The following is a 20,807-nucleotide window of genomic DNA, read 5'->3' on the forward strand; positions in this document are numbered from 1 at the left end:
CTTTTGAATGGCCAGGCCAGAAGTTTGTGTTTCCAATTGTCACTCTTTGAAACACTTTCCTATTGTCAATGCAAGTCCCGGGCGCTTTACAGCCTGCTGTCTTTATAGCCTTTCCGCGGCCCTGGGTGCTGCGGCGGAGGTCTTTCCATAACAATTTCTGCTGTCACTCTCCAGCCTCCGACCGCGGCCGCTCGCGGGTCCCCTCCACCCGCGTTACCTCCCGCGGCACCCGCCGCACTGCGTGAGGGAGAAAACCCACCTATCCCCCAGCACAGCCCGGGTTCGCCGCATTCCTTCGGCCAGCTCCCACCTCGCAGCTCCGCGCGGGGATGCCGCGGGCCCTCCCGGAGGCCTCGACTGCCGGTTACCGTTAGCGGCCCCCTTCCGCCTGGCGTGCGGGGGCGGGCGGAGCGCGGCCGTCCCGCCCGCGGAGCCGGCACGCCCGGAGCGCCGTCGCCAGCGGTGACCGCCCGGTTCGGCCGGCGCCCCCCAGCCGCCGCCGCCTGCGTCAGACCGGGGACGTGGCCCCGCGGCCCGCGGGGGGCGGAGCGGCGGCGGGCGGAGCGCTGCTGCGGGCGGCCTCCCCGCCCCGCCCGGCCCGGCCCGGCCCGGCCCGCCGCGCTCAGCGCCGCTCAGCCCCGCACCGCGGTATGGTCGCGCTCCCGCCCGCCCGTCGCCCGTGACCGCGCGCCCTCCGCCCGCACGCACCAGGTAAGCCCGAGGGCATCGCCGTGGGAGGGGGCCCGGGGCACCGCGCGGGGACTCAGCCGCGGCGGGGCTCGGCGCCGCGTTCCCCGCGGGGGAAACGGACGCGGCCCCAGGCACCGCCGCGGGAGCCCAACTTTGGGGTCGCCGCCGTGTCCTCACCCGCAGAGGGGCGGCGGGAAGCGGCCGTGGCAGCCCCCTCCGTCCCGCCACGCCAAATCCCTCGCGGCCCATCGCACCCCGCCCCGGCCCCTTCCAGCAGGGCTCCTCCGCTGCCGGGCCACGGCTCTCGGGCGGCCCCGGGGATGCCCCGCGGGGCGGCGGCCCGGGGCCGAATGGGGCTTCCCGGGAGCGGGATTGGCGGCGGGGCGGAGGAGGCAAAGCAGTCGCCGTGGAAACGGGCGGCTCGAAGGAAGCCCTTGCTGGTATTTTCCCCAAAGCCATCCCGCGTTGCGAGGAGGCTGCGAGCAGCACGGGGGGGCGGCGGTTCAGCCGCGCTCCCGCCGCGCCGCCGCCGGGCAGAGGGGCTGCGGCCAGCGCCGTCCGCCGGTCCGCCCGCCGGTCCGTCTGTCCGTCTGCCCGCCGGTCCGTCCGCGGGCGCTGCGCGGGGTCCCGGCGGATCCCTGCCGCCGGGTCGGGGGTGGGAGCGCGGCCCCAGCGGCACCGCCGGGCTTCGGCGTTCGTGCCTCTGTTTTCAGAAAGACTTATAAAAAACCCCTAACCAATCCTGATTTTTAAATCGGTTTAAAAGCAGCTCTATCTTGTCGCAGTGTGATGGGCGGTTGTGTTCGTTATTCGCCAGATGCGGTTTGTCTGGTTCACTGGAAAGAGTTGACCGAGGAACACGAGAGGCTCCTGAAAGACTGTCAAATGTGTCCTACTAGAATTTCGTTAGGTTGAAAATGTTTAAAAGCGGGGGGTTTTATGTTAGTATGTGAGTTATGGCTTGCCTTTGTAATTTTTCTTTGGTCTTGGAATATGTACTTTCTGAGAGGAAAGGCTCAGTGTTACAAGCAGCGCTGCTTGAAGACACGTTTGCTCCCCTAGAACCCTATAGGCTTGAGTGCTCCTGTGAAAAACTGAACAAGATAATGGAGAGAAAGATGGCAACGTGGGAAATAAATGATCATTTTAAATGTCCCTTCCCAATTCAGCCAAGTATGCGTATTTCCCCTCCCCTGCTATAGCAGACCTGCTATCACATTTCTTTTTGCCATGGGGAAAGCAGTGGGGCAGGTAGCACTTGCTCACGCTTTTCCCGGAATTCCCTTTTTGTCCCTGTGGTGCAGAGCCACGTTGGGAGCCAGGCTGAGCGCAGTTCTGAGTCGGCCCCTCGCTTTAACCTGGCCTTGGATTCTTGCAGTCTCAACGAGTGTCTGTGCCCAGCGGCTGCCAGCGAGACACAGCAGCCCAGTGCTGAGCACCTGTGGTTTCTGAATCATTTCCTCTTCCAGTTACATTCGAAGTTTGCTAAATGTGTGGCAGCCGTGATGCTGTTTTCTCCCAGTCTGAATACGAAAGGGCCCTGATGGAGATTTTACTGTAACAGTACTTTCTGTGGGGCTTCTGTAATGATTTACTCTTGGGACCACTCTTGGAAATAAATTTTCTGATGGAAAGGCTAAAAACCTGTGTACTTTGTGTGCCTGGTATTGGAAGAGGCCAGTGCTGCTTGTCAGTGACGAGCAAAATCAGAGGCTGATAATTCTTCCCCCGGGTTCCTTGCCTCAGCACTTGCTGCTATCTTGCGCTAAGTTCCTGTACCAGTTCGAATAGATTTCCTGAGGCAGCCGCATCCCACCTCAGAATCTGTTTTTTGAGGCCCTCGGTAAGGGGCTGTGTCTGTCAGCAAGGCAGCATCCGTGCCGGGCAGCAGAGAGGGTTAAACAGCGTGCAAGTGGCCTGAGAGTGAGGCTGAGGAACACAGTAAGACCGAAAATAATGAATTGGGTCGGGGAGTGCTGGGAGGAGCAGTTCCCCTGATTGTCCACTAACCTCGGTTGCAACTGGTTGAAGTGGCCCCTATTGACTGCCAGAAAGACACTTCCCTGCCCAAGCCTTTTGGAATGCCGCGGGAAGTAAAACAAATTTCAATTACCATCCAAACAATTCACAATAACAGGAGCTAGACTTTAACTTCACAGGATTTTTTCCTCTTTGAGAAAATTCAGTGAAAAGATATTGTCCTCTTTGTCAATAGCAAGGGAGAGGCCATACATTAAAGAAAACCCTGACAATGAAACAATTTAACTCAGGGAAAAAAGAGAACCCCAAAATGCTTCCCTTAAAACCTTACTTAGTAACGCAAAGAAGCTATTCTTCTTACAAAATGAATTGTCAGAAGAATGTTAACAAGTGTTGGATTTCACATACCCAACATAATGGAAACTTTTCTCTCTTCTGCACCCTTTAGCTTTTTGCCCAGGGATTTTGTGTGACAAAGCTGATGCAAATTCAAGCTATAGTGCAAAAGAGTTTTGTGGGGGTTGTGTTTCTAAGATCTCTTCCCCACTGGGAAGATGTTAAACACGTATGAGTATGTCACTGCATTGCTTTCACTCATAATACAGGGCAGGCATCACTGTCTTCCCACCCCTGGCAGGCAGTGTCTTAGAGCTCTTGTTAAGCCTGAGAGACCCTGGACTAGCTTTCCTGCACTGTATTAATTTTACACTTTAGTGCCTAACACAAGCAGCTAATCAGGCACAGCATAAACTGTATAACCACATCACCCAGAGAGGCTTGGACCAGGGTGATTTTTGCTGGCGTTTTTTTCCAATGTGGAAGTTGTGTCTGCTCTGTTTCCATCCCCCATGAAGAGCTGCCTTACAAATCTGCTGTTTCATCGTGTCAGATTTTGAAAAGGCAGGATAGTGCCATGTATGTGCTTTGCACATTTTACCTGTTTGTTTGGGAGAACCCCACATTAAGGTACAGTGCATGCTTTTTCTTGGTGTTAAAGCAAAGCAAAGGCCCCCTCCAAAGCACAGAATGGCACCATTCTCCATGGGAAGTTGCTGACACTGTTGTCACAGCAAGCATACAAATTTCCACTGAATTTGAACCAGCATATGTGAAAACATTTGGTCATGTAGAGTGGCATTAAAAACCCCATTTCTCTCTGTCAAAGCTAACTTCTCCATTGACTTTCAGGTGAGTAGCATCCAGCCTTTTACACTAACTTCAAATCCTGGGTTAAACTGGTCTGCTGAAAACGGGGATGTCAGCTCACATCTCTCTTCAGTGGCAATAGCAGCACATAGTGATTTTGTATTGATGGGAATCCAAAATACAACAAGCTGGCAATAAGACTGCTGAAGTGCTGAGAACATTTCTGATTTTATGTATGCATTGCTGAAGGCAAGGTGGGAGCTTGGAATACTTGTGTGCTCTGGAGTGTATGGTGAAGGAGAGCACAGGTTAAGCCCTGCCCTGAGCATGCCACAGTGTAAGATCTGGATACACGTGTGTTTTACAGCAGAATGCAACAGCTCCGAAGTGCAGGTTGCTGTCAGAGAGCAGGTCTGATGTTCTGAGCGAGCACCATTAGCGATCTCATTTCCCAGTTGGTGTGAATGCTTGATGAGCTGTCCCAGGGTAGATAGCTTTCAAGCAAGCTTGTAGAATAGGATGGATGTTCACAGACTGTATTGTTGGAAAAGGCCTTTATTAAGTGTAATAGGTAAATTCTCTTTTTAATCACCCGATGATATAATTTCAAAGACTTGGGCACCTGCTATAGGATGATCAGAACCACTTCCAGCAACTGCTTTGATCTCAACAAAGTCTGAGAAGGCTGTATCCATCAAAGTTGGCCTTTCTTTCTGTTTTTGTGGTGATGCAACAGGTTTTTTGGTGGAATAAGTTTAGATCTAATGCCTCTTTGGTGGACCACGGCTGGATACTGCACTGAAAAAGTCCAATAGAGAATTTAGGCAGGTAGGTTTGTTTTTCCACATCTGAAGTTTATGATCTTTAAAACTCATCTGTTAAGGAATCAAAAGTTATTCTGATTCTGTAACTATCTGTGTTTACCTTCAAGTATGTGCAGATCACATCCATTTTGTGGGCTTTATGTTAGTCTTATTGTTTCAGGAGTATGGATGAGACTATGAGCTTTATTTTTATTATTGAGGACTTTTGTCATAAAGAATGGTTTGAGGGGGAAGGAAATTCATCAGCTGTGTTTCAGGCCAATAATACCTGCGTGTGTATCCAGGCATTTTGGGATCCATGTTTTATGGGACTATCACAAAGTTTAGAGAGCTCTGTTGTGTAGCATGGAAGTGGGAGCAGAAAAGATCCTTTATGCGGAAAAGTCTCACAGATTGTGAAAACAGGCATTTCTTTAATGTTTTTGGCTCAATCACTGCATAAAAAGTTAACTAACTTTTCAGATGATTGAGCTGCTTAAGTCTCAGAATGGACCCTTTGTGCTTCCTGTCCCAATTAGGAATTAATTTTTAATTATATCAGCTGAGCATTTTTTATTATGAGCACTTGTATAGCCTGAGGCCCCTGACTGTTCTTTTGACAATGAATAGCACTGGTTTGTGTAATATTGTCTGTCCTGTGACATTCTGCATCATCGATTGTTTCTTGTCTTCGTTACACGAGTATGTTAAATAAGTGTTGGTGGAAAACCTGGTGTAATTTTGATTAACACTCGATGTGTTTACTTTTCTCAATCATTTAGACACATTTCAAGAGTACTAAACTATCACTTACTGAGCAGTTTCTTCCTCAGTGCCTTGGTTTGCTGTTAAAGGTTTTCGCTTGCATTAGGAACATTTTGCAGCTCTGGAAAGAGGGCTGGCAGCTTGAGGGATAGCCCTGATAAACTAAGAATGTTACTCCCATGGTGGAAAAATGGCAAGTATTGCCTTTGAAGTAGTCTTTGACATGAAAATGCATCAAGTGTTCTTTTCTTTAGATTTGGACTAATAACTGAGCAAAGCCAAATCTCCACACAGGCCTATGTGCTCGGTACAGCAAGAACTCCTGTTGATTTTACTGAGACTTTATCTAGCAGAATTTGGCCCTGGACATTTTTTCTGTCTTCAGTCCAACCAAGTCTAAGTCAAAGAGCTACTGACAATAGGAAGTCTTTTTTGGTGTGTAATACATGAAAAAGCAGTATGACTCAATTGAAACAAACAACAAGTTTATTGTCTGGGATCTGTTGCCAAAGCAGCACTTACTGTATGTGTAGGTGGAAATTGCACTGTGTATTTTGAAATGCAGTTTAATAAAGTTACTTCCTCTTTACGTCCTTTATGTCTTCTCTTTACGTCCCCTACGTCTCCTCTGAGTTGTGGATTCAGGCCTTGAGCTCCCGCTGCTGCAGTGGATGGTGTCAGAAGCAGAGCAGGGGGACTCGGTGCTGCCTCTGAACTCACCACAGTGCCTCCTGGGCATTAGGCAGAGGGGTAACTGAAACCTAAATGTATGCTGGGTGCTTGTAGTGTGGGCGTCAGGAACTCAGAGGGAAAAGAATAAAAAAGCAAGTTTCTGCGAGTTATACCCTTTTCACAGAATCTCAAGAGGTAGAAGGGACCTCGGAAGATCATCCAGCCCAACTCTAAATCGCTGGTGATTTGTTGGAATCTTGCCAAGCCGGGGCACTGGGGCAGTTTTCCAGGAGCTGGCTTGAGACTATGTTGGAGTTGAGGTGGCACAGCCCAGTCTCCTCCAGTCAGTGCACCTGGAAATGAGACCCTATTTCTCTGCAGAAGGGCTGTGACCATGCAGGGGCTATCCCGGTCAGGGCTGCCTCCCTTTCACCTGCATTGGCACAGCTGCAGGCTGTAGCTCCTGTGAGGAGAGCATGGGTTGCACATGTTTTGTAGGACACACACACTTGTGGGTGCTGGGATATGATGTCTTCTGTGGGATGATTGTGTTGCATCTGCTCTCCAGGTTGCAAGCTAATAGGAGCTGTGACACGTAGTTCTGTTCATGTGTAATATGAAGTCAAATTCACTCCAGTGGCTTTGCGGGGACATATTGACGTTTTAACAGTTTAGACTCAACCATTGCAGGGAACTGGAAAAAAGCAGTATGTTATGATTTTGTAGTACTATTGATTCATATTTCTCACCAAAGGTAGTAAATGAAGTAGATACCTTTATGTTTTGCAGCTGGGGAAGTGGTGGTGCGTTGGGTCAATGTGGTGGGAAGCACAGATAGCCCATGGCCGGGTCCCAGTGGGGACTCTTGGCTCACGCTTTGTTTTTTCTCCAGGCCATGTTTCCTTGCTGGCCTTAGCCCCAAGAAGATGACTTTGTTTGAAAATACAGTGAACACATGACTTTTAAAAATAAGTGTTTGGATGCAAATGATTTGTTTTTAGTGGCTTTCCAGTTCCTGAACATAGGATCTATGTTTAAGCAACAACATCGTTTGTTTGTATTTCTTCCTTTAGAATGAGCGTATTTCTTCCTATGAAAAATCCTGCCTTAGAGTCAACAAAAAGCAACTTCTTGTGTTTGAAAAAGTGTCAACACATGGTACTCCCAAATAGCCAGCATTTTGTATTTCAGGAAACACCAGTAGCTGTAAAGCCTAGCAGGGAAACTAGTCTTCTGAAATGCCTCAAATACAAGGAGGAGTTTGTAGCATAGGTGATATCATACATTACACAGAAACTGACCAAGCACCTACGCTTACTAAAATGATGGATTTTTTTTTGGTCAGTGCAAGCATAGAGCAAGATAACGACCAAAACAGAATGTTAGGGTAGTTCAGACATTGCTTCACTGCATGTCCAATGTGTGTGAGAATACACAGATAAGGATGGAACATCAACTTCTGGGGAATTAGGAGTTGCTAATTCTAGCCCTTATCATCCTATTTCTCCCTTAGTCTAATCTTGGGTTTCCAGACTTGGTGCTTTGTCCCTGGGTCCACTTTTAGTCACTCCACTCCTGGTTAGGTGACGAAGTGAAGCAGATTTGTTATCTGTGATCTGTGGTGCCAGCATGGGCAGTGCCAGGAGCTGTGAGGGGCTCCTGGATTTGTGCTGAAGTGTTCAGTTGCTGAAATCAGACGATACATCCAAACCCACAGTTTACAAAGGCTTATAAATTACCAGCTGCGGGCAGCTGTTCACACTGCAGTAAAAACTGCATCTCTGGTACACAAGCCAAATTTTGGGACATGGGAAGTCTGGAAAGTTTAAAATAAAAAGACAGAAAGTTTTGTGGCATGCACAGTCCAGTGTTGTTCCCCTAAGCTTGTTGCTAGAAATTACTGGCTGGATCTTCATTTAAATTTTGTTTTAAATTAGGCAGATTTTTCCTTACAGTCATTTTGGTGACCCAGTCCTAGCCAAAAAGAGAGATTTGGCAAAGTTATAATCAACAGACAATAGGAGCAGTGATGGTAGTACCAAGCCTATCAGCCCTGGGCAGAGGTGACTGTGGCTCTGAGCCCTGTGGCTCTACATAGACCAGTGGTTTTGTTTAAATTGAGTATTTAGGAATACATTACCTGAACCTGACTGCAGAACTCTCTTATCTCTGCTTATATGACTGTCTCATTTTGCCATTAGGCAAAATAAGAATGCAAAATTCTGCTCTTCAGTGCTGCCTCAGGCCCTGTGCTGAGAAGTACTTTAGCTTAACTTCAGCTCCTGCCTCAAGGTGGCCAAGGCCAGACAGCATGGAACCACCTGAAAAAGGACTTTATAGCATTTATGCAGAGTAACGAATGGTTAGAGCCAAGGACAGCAGGCTGTGGTGTTCAGGATGTGCAATGCCATGTCCCGTGTAAAGCAAAACCCACTGGAGTGCTGGCTGTGTGCACGCGCTTGCAGCACTCGGGCTCTGCTGAGTCCAAGCAAACTGGGTCACAGGCTCATCTGTTGAATGTGTGCTGTGCTCTGTTCCTTTAATGAAGATGAATATGCAATAAATCATGTATGGTAACCAACTCAGAGACCTACTTGTGGCACTATCCCCAAAAGGCATTTCGTAATTTATCCTAACACATGCAGTATGTTTAAAACAGCATGGAGGGCGGGTTTTGCCCAGCCCACCATTCTCCTTTCAGCCCATGTCTGATATGAAGGATGAAACAGCCCCAGCTTGAGTTGTCTCTTGACGACATCTCAGCCTTAATCCTTACCATTGTACTCAGCCAGGCTCTTCACACCAAGGGAAAAGCTCCTTCCCTGTGGGGGCTCGGTGCCATGTCCATAGCATCTGGGATTTGCTTGGAATCTGTACCATTCTCAAGAGGTGGTGGTGCTGATCCTCTGTCTGGGAAGGGTTGTTGTGGTTCCAGGGAAATGTGGTTCAGTGTCAGATGGCCAATCATTTAAACATCTTCTCTAGTCAGCTTAAGAAATTACACAACTTTTTATGCTTCCCAGTTGTAAACATTACTATTTCTGCAATGTCATCTCTCTCCTTCTGCTACATTCCTTCTCCTTTTTGCTCTCTGGCGTGTGTTACTCATGCCCTGCCCCTACGGAACCAATAAATTCTGGATGTGAATTGCCTGTATGTCACCCAGGGGCCTCGGTTCTGGCGTGCAGCTATGGTCATTCCTCTAAAACAAGCGATGGATGACTGTGATTGCTTCAACACATGCCAAAACGGTTGAGTAACCACAACTGCAAGAATAAAATAGCAGAGGGTTGGACTTCTGGTGAATAACACCTGTAGGTTGGCAGACACAGCTCTAGCAAGCCCTGGTCTCCTGCCCACAGCACATGAAGCAGCAGTGATGCTGCTTCTCCATTGCACGAGGGTTGGCGAAGCCCTTGGGTTTTGCTGGGCAAGGAGGCCATAGCTGGGGCACAGGCTGGCTGGTGTCAACAGGTAATAAAAAGTGTTGTCCGTGGAAGGGCGCAGAGTAGTCGGCAGCTTTACCCACAGCATGGTGCGGGTGGCCCGGTGGCCATCTTGCCATGGCTGGGGGTGGTGGTGGGACCTGCTGGGAGTCTGCCTTGGAGAGGATTGCATGCTACTGGACCAGCCACAGGTGACATAAAGGCAGGGCCTCTCAGGTAATTCTTTCCATTTCACTCATTTTTAATCCGAATATCTCAGCAAACTCTGTCTTGAAGGCTGAGGTGAGGCAGAGTGGGAGCAGCACCAGTGTCTGCCCACTGGCCAGCAGCATACCCTCTGTTTCTGCTAAGGGCTGCTGTCCGTCCACACAGTTACACTCCATCAAATGAAGTCACTCTGTGGAAACCTGCTTTAAAATAGCAGCTGTCACTTAGGAATACCTGGAAGTAAAACCCAGCCAGAATGGGTTTAATTTGGGGTTGTACCAAAGAGGCACTTCTCCAAAGTGTTAACAGGTTTTTTTCTCTGTAAAGTGTCTCTCAGCACACAGGATGAGTACAGCTTGATGAGGGGGTGTATCACACACACCTCAGACAGGTCAAGAGTATAAACTTGTATGTCCCCAGGCACTTGCCCATCTGGCCTGGCGCGCCGTGTCTCCGACAGGCGTCCCTGTGGGTTGCTACAAAGCAGGTCACAGAGGCTCGGTGGGCACGAAGCCCCAAGCAGCAGCTCACAGCACCTGCTTGTGGGGCATCAAGCCAAGGCTGGGGCTTGTGTCAGGGCTTCACTGGCTGCCCCCGAGCGGCTTCTGAGCCACCAGTAGGCAGGAAGCTCATTCATTCCTTTCACGTCACACTGAGGGCCCCGTTTGTACAGCATACTCATTTTTCTCCTTTAGCAGCGCTGCCAAGGGACAGCAGCATCTCCAAACTGTCCCCAGTGTTTTCCCTTATTCCCTCTGATGAAGACCAGTTGCTGAGAAGCTGGTTTTCTCCACAGTGCAGCCGTTTCACAGTCATCCTTTGATTAAGTTTCTTGATTTATTGTCTCATTTGTTTCCGATACTTTTCTCTCCAACTCGGATCTGTTCATTCCACTTGGCTCTTTCAGGTTGCATTGTGTCTCACACCTAATAGCTTATGCATCAGCTGATTCCCCTAGTTAGTTTTTCTGCTGGAGTGAAATATCACATCTTCCTTGTACCTGGATTCCAGTGTTTCATCTTATTGTCACATATTAATTTTCACTCATCAAATTATCTCAATTTCTTAGGAAACTTTAAATAACTTTTTAAAACTCTACTAATTTCTCTTCCCTCAGCTTTTTTGGGGGGATTTTATTTGTTTGGGTTTTATTTAATCTGGCAAACTCTTTTCTGCAGCACTACTTAACAGCCAGTACAACTTCTTTTAACTCAAGTTCCTTTTTAAATTTCCTTCTGGTAGCCGACTACCAGGTGATTTATCTCAAGTGCCATTTTCTTTTCTCCAGAGACTGGTGATTATTAGAAGTGCAGGAGAGACAAAAAGAGAACTAGGTCTGATTTGAGTTGAAAAAAAGGATCCAATACTTCGAATTCAATATTTCCTAAAGTAGGTTAGAATGGTATTTAACTTGTCAGACTCCACATTTCAGCTAGGATATATTGTGCCATTAAATAGCATTTTGAATGTGAGTGAACTGAAATTAGTAACACTTAATTTGCTCCAGCTGAAACATTTAACTCCTTCTGTCTCATTGTTAGAAGAAGAGATAAGAATCTACAGTAGATGGTGTGCTGTCCCAGAGGTGGTTGTGATTTGGGCTACAGTGTGGCTTTCTCAGTGTCCTTGTTTAGATTTGTTTAAATGCATGGTTGACTGAAACACTTTCTCTTCTACAGTTGTAGTTTGTGCCTGGTTTAAATGAGTCTGACAGTGGTGTGGCTTTGGGTGCAGCAATGGGGAAGAGCCACGTGGACCTGCTTTGTCTTTTCTGAAGCCTAGAGCCACTGCCAATAGATGTCCTTTCAGTCATTGTAGAGGCCAGAATGGAAAGGAAGCTAGGGGGAAGAAAGAAACAAGTAAAAAGAGCTTTTGTGTCATTCTGTTCTGCATGCAGGTAGCAGCAGTTCTGGCAAGCCTAGGCTTCTCTGCACTTCTTTCCAGCATTTTCTCTGTATTGCTAGTGCAGCAAGGGGAGAAGCAATAGGGCTCCTGCACAGCATGCTGGAAAATGATTATGCAGCGACTTCACGTCTGGTCTCGTTTTAAAGGTTCCCGTGAGTGTCTTTTTTCTTGAAGTTAAAAAATATCATCTGTCATTAGGCATTGTTGGTTTATTTACTATTATGATGTGCCATACTGTTGCCATCATCCAGTAACGTTTTGTTTTACTGACAATACAGAAAAACCTAAGTGGCAGACAGATTTTGCTGTCTGGTGTTGGACTGCAAACCTTCCACCCTCAGAGATGGGTTTTCTAGGGAGGCTTTCTGTATGCAGATCTCCTCTGCTTGGCCCATTAACCAGAGTAACAGTATGTGCATTCTACTAATGAGGAGTTACACTATGCAAACAGCAGCCTCTAAAGGGAACAAGGGATCAGAGCAGCATGTATTTCTGGTGCCAGAAACTATCTGCCTTCATCCAAATTCCCCACACATCACTTTAGAATAAATAAAGCAAATATGTAATACAACAAAGATCCCTAAAAATGCAGAGTGAAACCTATCAAATGCAACAGCTAAATTAATTTTTGGTCTTTAGAGCTGTCCCTGCGTAGTAATTTGCAAGATACTTTACAGTCCCATCTGGTGCTAGGTGCTGCCCTTGTTTCAGTGCTGCCAGCTTCTGCAACGCTGTGGCTCAGATCCACAGAGTTACATGTCTGACCAGCAAGCATTTGGTCTCCACAGGTTCTGAGGCACGTAAGCACTTGTTTTCTCAATTCTCTGCTGTGGAAAACATGAACCTGTCTTACCTGACACTCAAATTGTCTATACTTTTGGGAAAAAAACCCGTACAAAGAGGACTTCTAGAGGCTATAGCATCCAAATATGAAAAACCACTCATAAGCCATTATTATGGAGCAAGGGGAAGAAAGAAAATGCTGTGATTTTTGAAGTAATCTGTTGATATTCGTTCTTGGGTGTATTGATGGCATTCCAGTCAGCTAAGTAGCCTCGGACCCTGACCCAACAGTGTACGTGTTACAAAGCTCTGAGCAGCACTGCTGCATGGCAGTGGATCAGCCAACACTTGTATTGGTGTCTTCCTTTATGAGTTTTCTGCATTTTTCAATGCTTGATAGAAAAATTTGTAAAGCTCACCAGCAGCTACTGCCAGTCACATTTTCTGTGGAAGTAAAGAAGAGGCGAGTAATTCCTTACCAACAGCAGTGAAGTGCATGCAGGTATGGAAGAGACATGAGTGCATGATGTTCCTTAGCTCAAGAGCTGCCAGCGAAGCATTTCCTGTCCCTGGGTTCAGCTAGACGTGTGCTTAAAGAAGTTGCATGGAGCATCTCTAATATATGAGATCCACTTTTTCTACCAGTCCATCTAAAAGAAAAGTGAAAGGCAACAAAAGTTTGTCCCAGCAGCTCCCCCAGCTCTTCTTTGCTGTGGAGATCTACCTTCCCTGATGTGTCTGCTGAGCCTTTGCAAGACAGACATGGAAAAATCAGAATTGCTGCTCCTGGCTGCGTGCCATTTAATAATGATGCTGCATTCCTTTGCCACCACTGCGGCAATTCAGGCCTGTTGGCAGGGATGCTGCCGAGCCTCTGCCCCGGCTGTGTGCAGTCAGGCTTGTGTTGCCACTGTTTTCGCTGATGGCATATTAATTTGCAAGTGCTGGAGAGGACAGCCTGCCATTCTCTTGGGGATCACCAGCCATGCAAGAGCTGTGTGCAATTTCATTTGGCATTGTAGTGTGTTGAGAGAGAGAGTCTCCTGCCTGGCCAAGTATTGCTTAAAGAAACACTGAAGGGTTGCAAGAGGAGAGGGGAGCAGGGAACAAAGTATAAGAAGTTTTTATGCTGCCCAGAAAGCTGCAAAGCCCCAGCATAGCTACTAACCCAGGTTCATTTACAGACCTGCTGTACCTGCTGAGGACCAGCTGGGCAAGCAGAGGCACAGCAGTCCCAGAGAAGGTGTCAAAGTGAGTGTCCTTCCACAGGAGTATGGCCAGTATAGTAGGAATTAGTTATCAGTTCTAGGGATGGCTGTATGCTTGGGATGAATGGCAGCCGTAGGGGCTGGAATCCTTCCCTGCCGGATCCCCGACTCGGAGCGAGTGGAATCCACACGTCCCTGGGCAGCCCGTCAGCGAGTGTGTGCTTATTGCTGAGCCTGCGCACGGATGGATGGCACCAAACTCACTCCACTTTAGAGTCCCACTCTGCAGCTGCATCAGGATGATAGACTCTTCCAATATTACTGTGATACGAAGTGATTGTGGTGAGCATTTACAAAGCTAAAGGACAATTTTTGTAAATTGCCTTTGGGAGTGTTTTTGTCACGTTCCCATGCAGATTTATCTTTCCATCGTAACTTGCTGGGGAGTTTCAGTCCTGGTTTGATCTCAGGGATTCAGTTACACAATACGCTGTAGGCTTTAAAATCAGTTGCTTTGCCTGTACATGCTCATGTGTTAGCTGATTTTTCAGAGGAGGTGATGATGTAAGCCTAGACATCTGAGGTGAAGATAAAGCCCTTGATCTGCCTGTAGTTTTGGTTAGCTGAAGCGCTTTAGCAACTTGTACTCAAGACAGTAGATTTAAAACTGCAGTGAGTATGCACACAAATATTCCAAAGCATTCCAGAAACCACTATGAATAAAATGGAAGTGAATGAGACATGATAGCTCAAAAGTCCTGTGAAATTTGAGTGCAGGACAAGCATTTTAGCCAGGTTTTTGAGATCAAGGCTAATGTTTGTAAAGCCAAATGTCTCTGTCTACAGAGCAGGTTGTTTTTCAGGGATTCAGAAGGTTTTTTTAAACCATTAGATATGGCTGGAGTCGGTGCAGAGAGCGATTTGCTTGCCTGTGTGGACAGGACTCCCATCCTGCTCTCCTTTCCTCACAGGACCTGCAGGGGGGCACACGAGCTTCCTTCTTCTGAGGCAGGGTGTCAGGGGACAGTAGCTGGGAACTTTTATGCCACATCCAGGGTATTTCATATCCAGAGCCATCTTTCCGAAACCTCACTGGAGTACTTGCTGATGGAGGCAGAGAGGTGCAGGCTGCAGGAGGCTGAGCACTGGCCTTGCTCTTTTGCAGGACGATGATCCCCGTGACGGAGTTCCGCCAGTTCTCGGAGCAGCAGCCGGCGTTGCGGGTGCTGAAGCCCTGGTGGGATGTGTTCACGGACTATCTCTCTGTCGCCATGCTGATGATCGGTGTCTTCGGGTGCACGCTACAGGTAACTCCAGCAGGACGGAGCGAGGCGAGTGCTCTCGGGTGCTGCAAGGGCACCGCAAAAGAGGAAGGTCCTTGGAAGGATGGTGTCACGTCTTCTTTTATCTCTTCAGTTCACCATGAGCAAAGCAAAAATTTGCTGATCTCAGGATTAAAGCTGTTTAGGTAGCAACATCAAATAACACAGACCAGACTTTTAGCAGCCATAAATCAGCAGAGCTGCGCTGAGTCGATGGAGCAGTGCCAGCTGAGATAAGAGCTGTTGATTTGGCTTGTGCACAGATGCCTGTTTTCACCACAGTTTGGCATCATAAACCAGATGATTGGCTTAAATTCTTTTTTGTTACCGTTTTTCAGTTTAAAAGTTTGGAAAAGTAATGTTGTGATTTCTGTTTTTCTTTGGCAGATGTTGATAATCTTTCTGTCATCATGCTTCAGAGATTTGAAATTAATGTGCTTATGTTATTAGCAACCCCCACAACTAATATCGTGCCTCTTCAATTCCAAAGCGTCTCTGAGGATGCTTACATGTAAACAATTGACGTCACTGCCAATCACCATTAGTTACATTTTGCTAAAGAGCCAAAAGCTAAAAAGAAATGGAAAGTTCTGTTTGGGATGGAGTCCAAAAAAACAGAAAGTTATAGGACTGGTTCAAACACAGATCTCACGTTTCTTGACATGACTTAGAAATGGACCTAAGGGGACATATTGACAGAGCTCGTGTTTCAGGGGAATTTGTTCACCTACATGGCCCAAGATCTTCACATACTATGTCCCAAATTTCATGTGAAATCAGATGTAGTTTTGCCTGTATTCTCTGCTTTTAAATATTTTCACCTGAAAAGATACGATGTCCTTGTTGAAAAAGCTCTTTATATAGGGCTGAGTTTTGCATCAGTAGCTAAGTGTTTGGTTAAGCACACAAAGCACAAAGCAGAACATCTGTTATTTTGAAGTTTACCTTTTTGGTTGGATGAAGCACGTGGAAAATAACATGTGGAAGCACTGCAAAGAATTGGCTTTTTTTTTTGTATGCCAACCTGTTACCAGAGGAGTGAATCCAGGGTGTAAGTAAGGGTGTATCAGAACAGCATTTAAAGACAAAGATTAACTGCAGGAGTTTTTGACATGTCAACAGTTACAGCACTGATAGTGTTCAAAACATGTGGTCTCATCTCAGCGTCTCCCTGCACTGGGGTGGATCGCTGAGGAGGTGATTTTGGTAGCTCTTGTTATATACGCTATGTTTAGTGCTTTCAACAACCATAATGTCAAAGAATATATCTACACTACACACACTTTCTTAGTTTGGGCTAATCCCAGTTAGTCATTCAGGGCAAATAGCAGAGCTCTTTGGTTTATCACATTTAAAACTCAGGCCTTTAGGGAGCCTTGCACTGAACTCAAACTGTTATCTCAAGTTAAACCAAAAGTGATTGGTCCCTGAAGGAACTCTGACATGAGTTTTTTAAAATGTATGGCCATCCCAAATTAAGAAAGTTGCTTTTCTCTTTGCATTATAGACAGCCTCAAGGACAGAAAGTCAGAGCTACATTTTCCCCCCCAAGCTGTGCGGTATGAGAACTCTATGTATATGTATGAGAAACTGAACTACAAGTTGTATCTGTGCACACACACAAATGCTGTCAGTTCTCCATTATCCCTGTCTGTCTTTATTGAGACTGAAGATTAAGTATGTCCCAACATAGACATGCCCACATTAGCCCTTTGTCAGCCAGTTTTGGTGTGCTAGGACGTCACAGTGTGAGCATACAGCCACATGAATGCAGTTATGCTGCATTCAAGCCTAAGCTATGTTTACATCATGCAGCCAGGGTGAATACGCCTGGCAAGAACAGCCTGTCTCTGGAGAGAGCAATGCAGGAGATCCCTGCTTTTTGCTGGGAGCATTTTACCCACAGTTTTTGTTTTTCTCGATTACCTCAATGCCCTCTTACTCGAATTATGGAAGGCTAACATAGATGAAAAGAGGTGATCTAGTTTTTGACATATAGAGCTAGTGTCAGGAATAGTAGCAGTAACAGCACAGCCTGTGGGGCCAAGTGCCAGGCTATAGGGAGGAATGCCTGGCAGCTGGAGGAATTCCAGGGACCACTACCCATTGGTACTGCTACCATTGCTTGTACAGCAGTTTAAAAGGTATCTTTTTGTGTGTTTCAGGTCATGCAAGACAAGATAATATGCCTTCCAAAGCGCATACAGCCTTGCCAAAACCAATCTAATAGTTCAAACGTGTTTAACACAATCCCAGATACAACCCCGCTTCCTCCACCCAGGCCCTCCACCCCTCCAGCTACGGTGGAAATGAAAGGACTGAAGACTGATTTGGACCTTCAGCAATACAGCTTTATAAATCAGGTGTGCTATGAACGTGCTCTGCACTGGTATGCCAAGTACTTCCCCTACCTTGTCCTTATACACACGCTGGTCTTCATGCTCTGCAGTAACTTTTGGTTCAAATTCCCTGGATCGAGCTCCAAAATTGAACACTTCATTTCAATACTTGGGAAGTGTTTTGATTCTCCCTGGACGACAAGGGCCTTATCCGAAGTGTCAGGGGAAGACTCTGAAGAGAAAGATAACAGGAAGAACAACATAAACAAGTCTAATACTATCCAGCCAAGCACCGAAGGCACTTTGGTCAAGACACAGTCTTTAAAATCAATCCCTGAGAAGTTAATTGTGGATAAGGGAACAGCTGGGGCATTGGACAAGAAAGAAGGTGAACAGGCTAAAGCCCTGTTTGAAAAGGTGAAGAAATTTCGATTGCATGTTGAGGAGGGCGATATACTGTATGTCATGTACGTGCGCCAGACTGTGCTGAAGGTAATTAAGTTCCTCATTATTATTGCTTACAACACAGCACTTGTCTCAGAAGTTAACTTTACAGTAGTCTGTAACGTCGATATTGAAGACATGACAGGGTACAAGAATTTTTGCTGTAATCACACAATGGCACACCTGTTCTCTAAACTTTCTTACTGTTACCTGTGCTTTGTAAGCATCTACGGCCTCACATGCCTTTATACGCTCTACTGGTTGTTCTACCGCTCGCTGAAAGAATATTCCTTTGAGTACGTTCGGCAGGAGACGGGAATCAATGATATCCCAGATGTCAAGAATGACTTTGCTTTTATGCTCCACATGATCGATCAGTATGACCCTCTCTATTCCAAACGATTTGCTGTCTTCCTCTCCGAAGTCAGTGAAAATAAACTGAAGCAGCTGAACCTAAACAATGAGTGGACTGCAGATAAACTGCGACAGAGGCTACAGACCAACTCCCACGGCCATCTGGAGCTACAGCTTTTCATGCTCTCTGGGCTACCAGACACCGTCTTTGAAATTACCGAGCTGCAGTCGTTAAAGCTTGAAATAATTAATAACGTCATGATACCAGCAACCATTGCACAGTTGGACAATCTCCAGGAGCTCACGTTGCACCAGTGCTCTGTGAAGATCCACTGCGCTGCCTTGGCCTTTCTGAAGGAGAACCTCAAGATTCTGAGCGTCAAGTTTGACGACATCAGAGAACTTCCACACTGGATGTATGGCCTCAGAAATTTGGAAGAGCTCTGTTTGATTGGCTCCCTAAGTCACGATATTCCTAAAAACATTACGCTGGAGTCTTTTCGGGAACTTAAAAGCCTTAAAGTTCTTCTGATAAAAAGCAATTTGTCCAAAATCCCACAATCTGCAGTCGATGTTTCAAGTCACCTGCAAAAACTGTGCATCCATAATGACGGCACTAAGTTAGTGATGCTCAACAACCTGAAGAAGATGGTCAACCTGACCCAGCTGGAATTGGTTCATTGTGATTTAGAGCGCATACCTCACGCAGTCTTCAGCCTTCTCAGTCTTCAGGAATTGGATCTAAAGGAAAACAACCTCAAATCCATTGAAGAGATAGTAAGTTTTCAACATCTGAGAAAACTGACAGTCCTGAAGCTGTGGTACAACAGTATAACGTACATCCCAGAGCATATAAAGAAACTCACTAGTCTCGAGCGGCTTTACTTCAGCCATAACAAAATAGAGGTTCTTCCATCCCACCTATTCCTATGCAACAAGATCAGATATTTGGATTTGTCTTACAATGACATTCGCTTTATCCCACCTGAAATAGGAGTTCTGCAGAGTTTACAGTACTTTTCCATTACGTGTAACAAAGTGGAGAGCGTGCCAGATGAACTTTACTTTTGCAAAAAACTTAAGACTCTGAAAATCGGGAAGAACAACCTGTCTGTCCTGTCTCCGAAAATCGGTAACTTGGTGTTCCTCTCCACCTTGGATATTAAAGGCAATCACTTTGAAATCCTCCCACCTGAGCTGGGTGAGTGCAGAGCTCTGAAGCGGACTGGTTTCACCGTGGAGGACACCTTGTTTGAGACGTTGCCTTCTGATGTCAGGGAACAAATGAAAGCGGAATGAGCGACTTCCTCCTGCTCAGTTTGACACGAGTGACGCTTCTACCAAATCCTCTGCAGAAGGTGCATACTCCCGATATGCATTTGCTTGGTCATTATGTTTTGTTTTCTTTTTCAAACAAATCCTTTCTGTACAAACAAATTTGGAGTAAGGAGTACCTATATTTTTAAATAAAGCTTTCTCGTATTTTTTCACTGTTTTAAGATATTTTTTAAGTTGGTTTTGCCCTGAGAACACGGGTGTCTGTAACTTAATTTTTACTGGTAAAAGTAAAGGGGTTTATCTGCTGAATTCCGTTTTTAACTGTTTTATTTTTCACCTAATCCCAACACGGGAACTGAATGTTTAAGTTGTATGCTTTGGGTTGCATAATTTGTAAGAGGTGATTATATTGTCTTCCTGATTATTGTTAATCTCTTAGGACATGGTCTTCAACGGGTGGTGCTGCAGGTGTTGAATGCCTTGTTTCCTCTTTTCTTCAGTGGCAGTAGGTGTTCAGCACCTAACAAGATCAAATCTGGGTTGACCGTCCTTTTTTATTTATGACATGGTTTTCTCAGAAGGTCAAAGCAGGAGAGGTTCTTTGTGTGTTTTACCGAGTCTGAGAGAGCATGCAGAGCTCCTCCAGGGCCTTTTGGCATGTTTAGCCGAGCTGTCCGTTCACACAGCGAACTGAGCAGGACACACTGACTGTGATTGCCTCTCTGCTAAAGTCACAGTTCACCAAGGACTCAGGACCAAAGTGACTCACGTAGAAAGTTTTCCAAACAGTGCAAAGGGATGTGGCTGCCCGTTTCCTCTTAACTTTAACGGAAGGGGTGCAATGGACTCACTGTGTTGGAAACCTCAACCCAGCAAGATGAAACCTTACCTTGAGTAACTCCCATCCTCCACTAAATGCCCCATCCTGCAAGGGAGAAAGTGCTCTCTGCCTCGCTCAGTTCACTTCCCCACCTGGGTGTTTGGAATCTTGCAGGAATGAGGTCCAAAAAAAGTGCAATCGTATTTAGTAAAGCTTCTGACAAGGAAATAGCATCTGTTACGCTCCCTCCTTGAGCCTGATTATCGTGTAACCAAGCCCAGCACGGGAATATTTGCAAAAATGAGATTAAATGTGTACATGAACTTCTCAAAAGTTCAGCCTACCAGAGGACAGTGATGAAGACTGTGTTTTCATCTCCCAGCTAGTAATTAAATCAGAAATCATACAGTTGGAAGCCTGCTTTTTAAAATAATGCAATAGCCTGTAATGATTATGCATCAAGTTGGGAACTTCATCCTCTGAAGCCATCTTCAGTTGTTTATTTAATCCAGCCATTTGCTTGCTTCTAGGCAAGTTTGGCAGGCTAATATAAGCTAATAAAAAATAACCATATGATAGTAAAATATTTGCTGGGAGATCTCTTCATCCTATCCAGCAACAGGTATCTGAGTCAGATGCAGGCAC

At 46.3% G+C, this 20,807-nt stretch overlaps 1 protein-coding gene across 1 annotated transcript; it reads left to right on the forward strand.

Annotated features, from left to right (window-relative positions):
• The first annotated feature begins 608 nt into the window (after positions 1–608).
• LRRC8C (leucine rich repeat containing 8 VRAC subunit C) lies at positions 609–19,651 on the forward strand. Its single transcript, XM_062003851.1, has 3 exons — positions 609–711; positions 14,771–14,912; positions 17,093–19,651. The coding sequence occupies exons 2-3, from the start codon at positions 14,775–14,777 to the stop codon at positions 19,361–19,363; spliced, it is 2,409 nt and encodes an 802-aa protein (XP_061859835.1). The 5' UTR covers positions 609–711; positions 14,771–14,774; the 3' UTR covers positions 19,364–19,651.
• The last annotated feature ends 1,156 nt before the right edge of the window (positions 19,652–20,807 follow it).

This window comes from Colius striatus, chromosome 10 (genome assembly GCF_028858725.1).
Source record: "Colius striatus isolate bColStr4 chromosome 10, bColStr4.1.hap1, whole genome shotgun sequence".
NCBI classification, from domain to species: domain Eukaryota; kingdom Metazoa; phylum Chordata; class Aves; order Coliiformes; family Coliidae; genus Colius; species Colius striatus.

Excerpts from the sequence above, each read along its gene's own strand:
- LRRC8C (XM_062003851.1), top strand. The coding sequence starts at position 14,775 with ATGATCCCCGTGACGGAGTTCCGCCAGTTCTCGGAGCAGCAGCCGGCG. Across the intron at positions 14,913-17,092 it reads TCTTCGGGTGCACGCTACAG|GTCATGCAAGACAAGATAAT; the intron begins GTAACTCCAGCA and ends TGTGTGTTTCAG.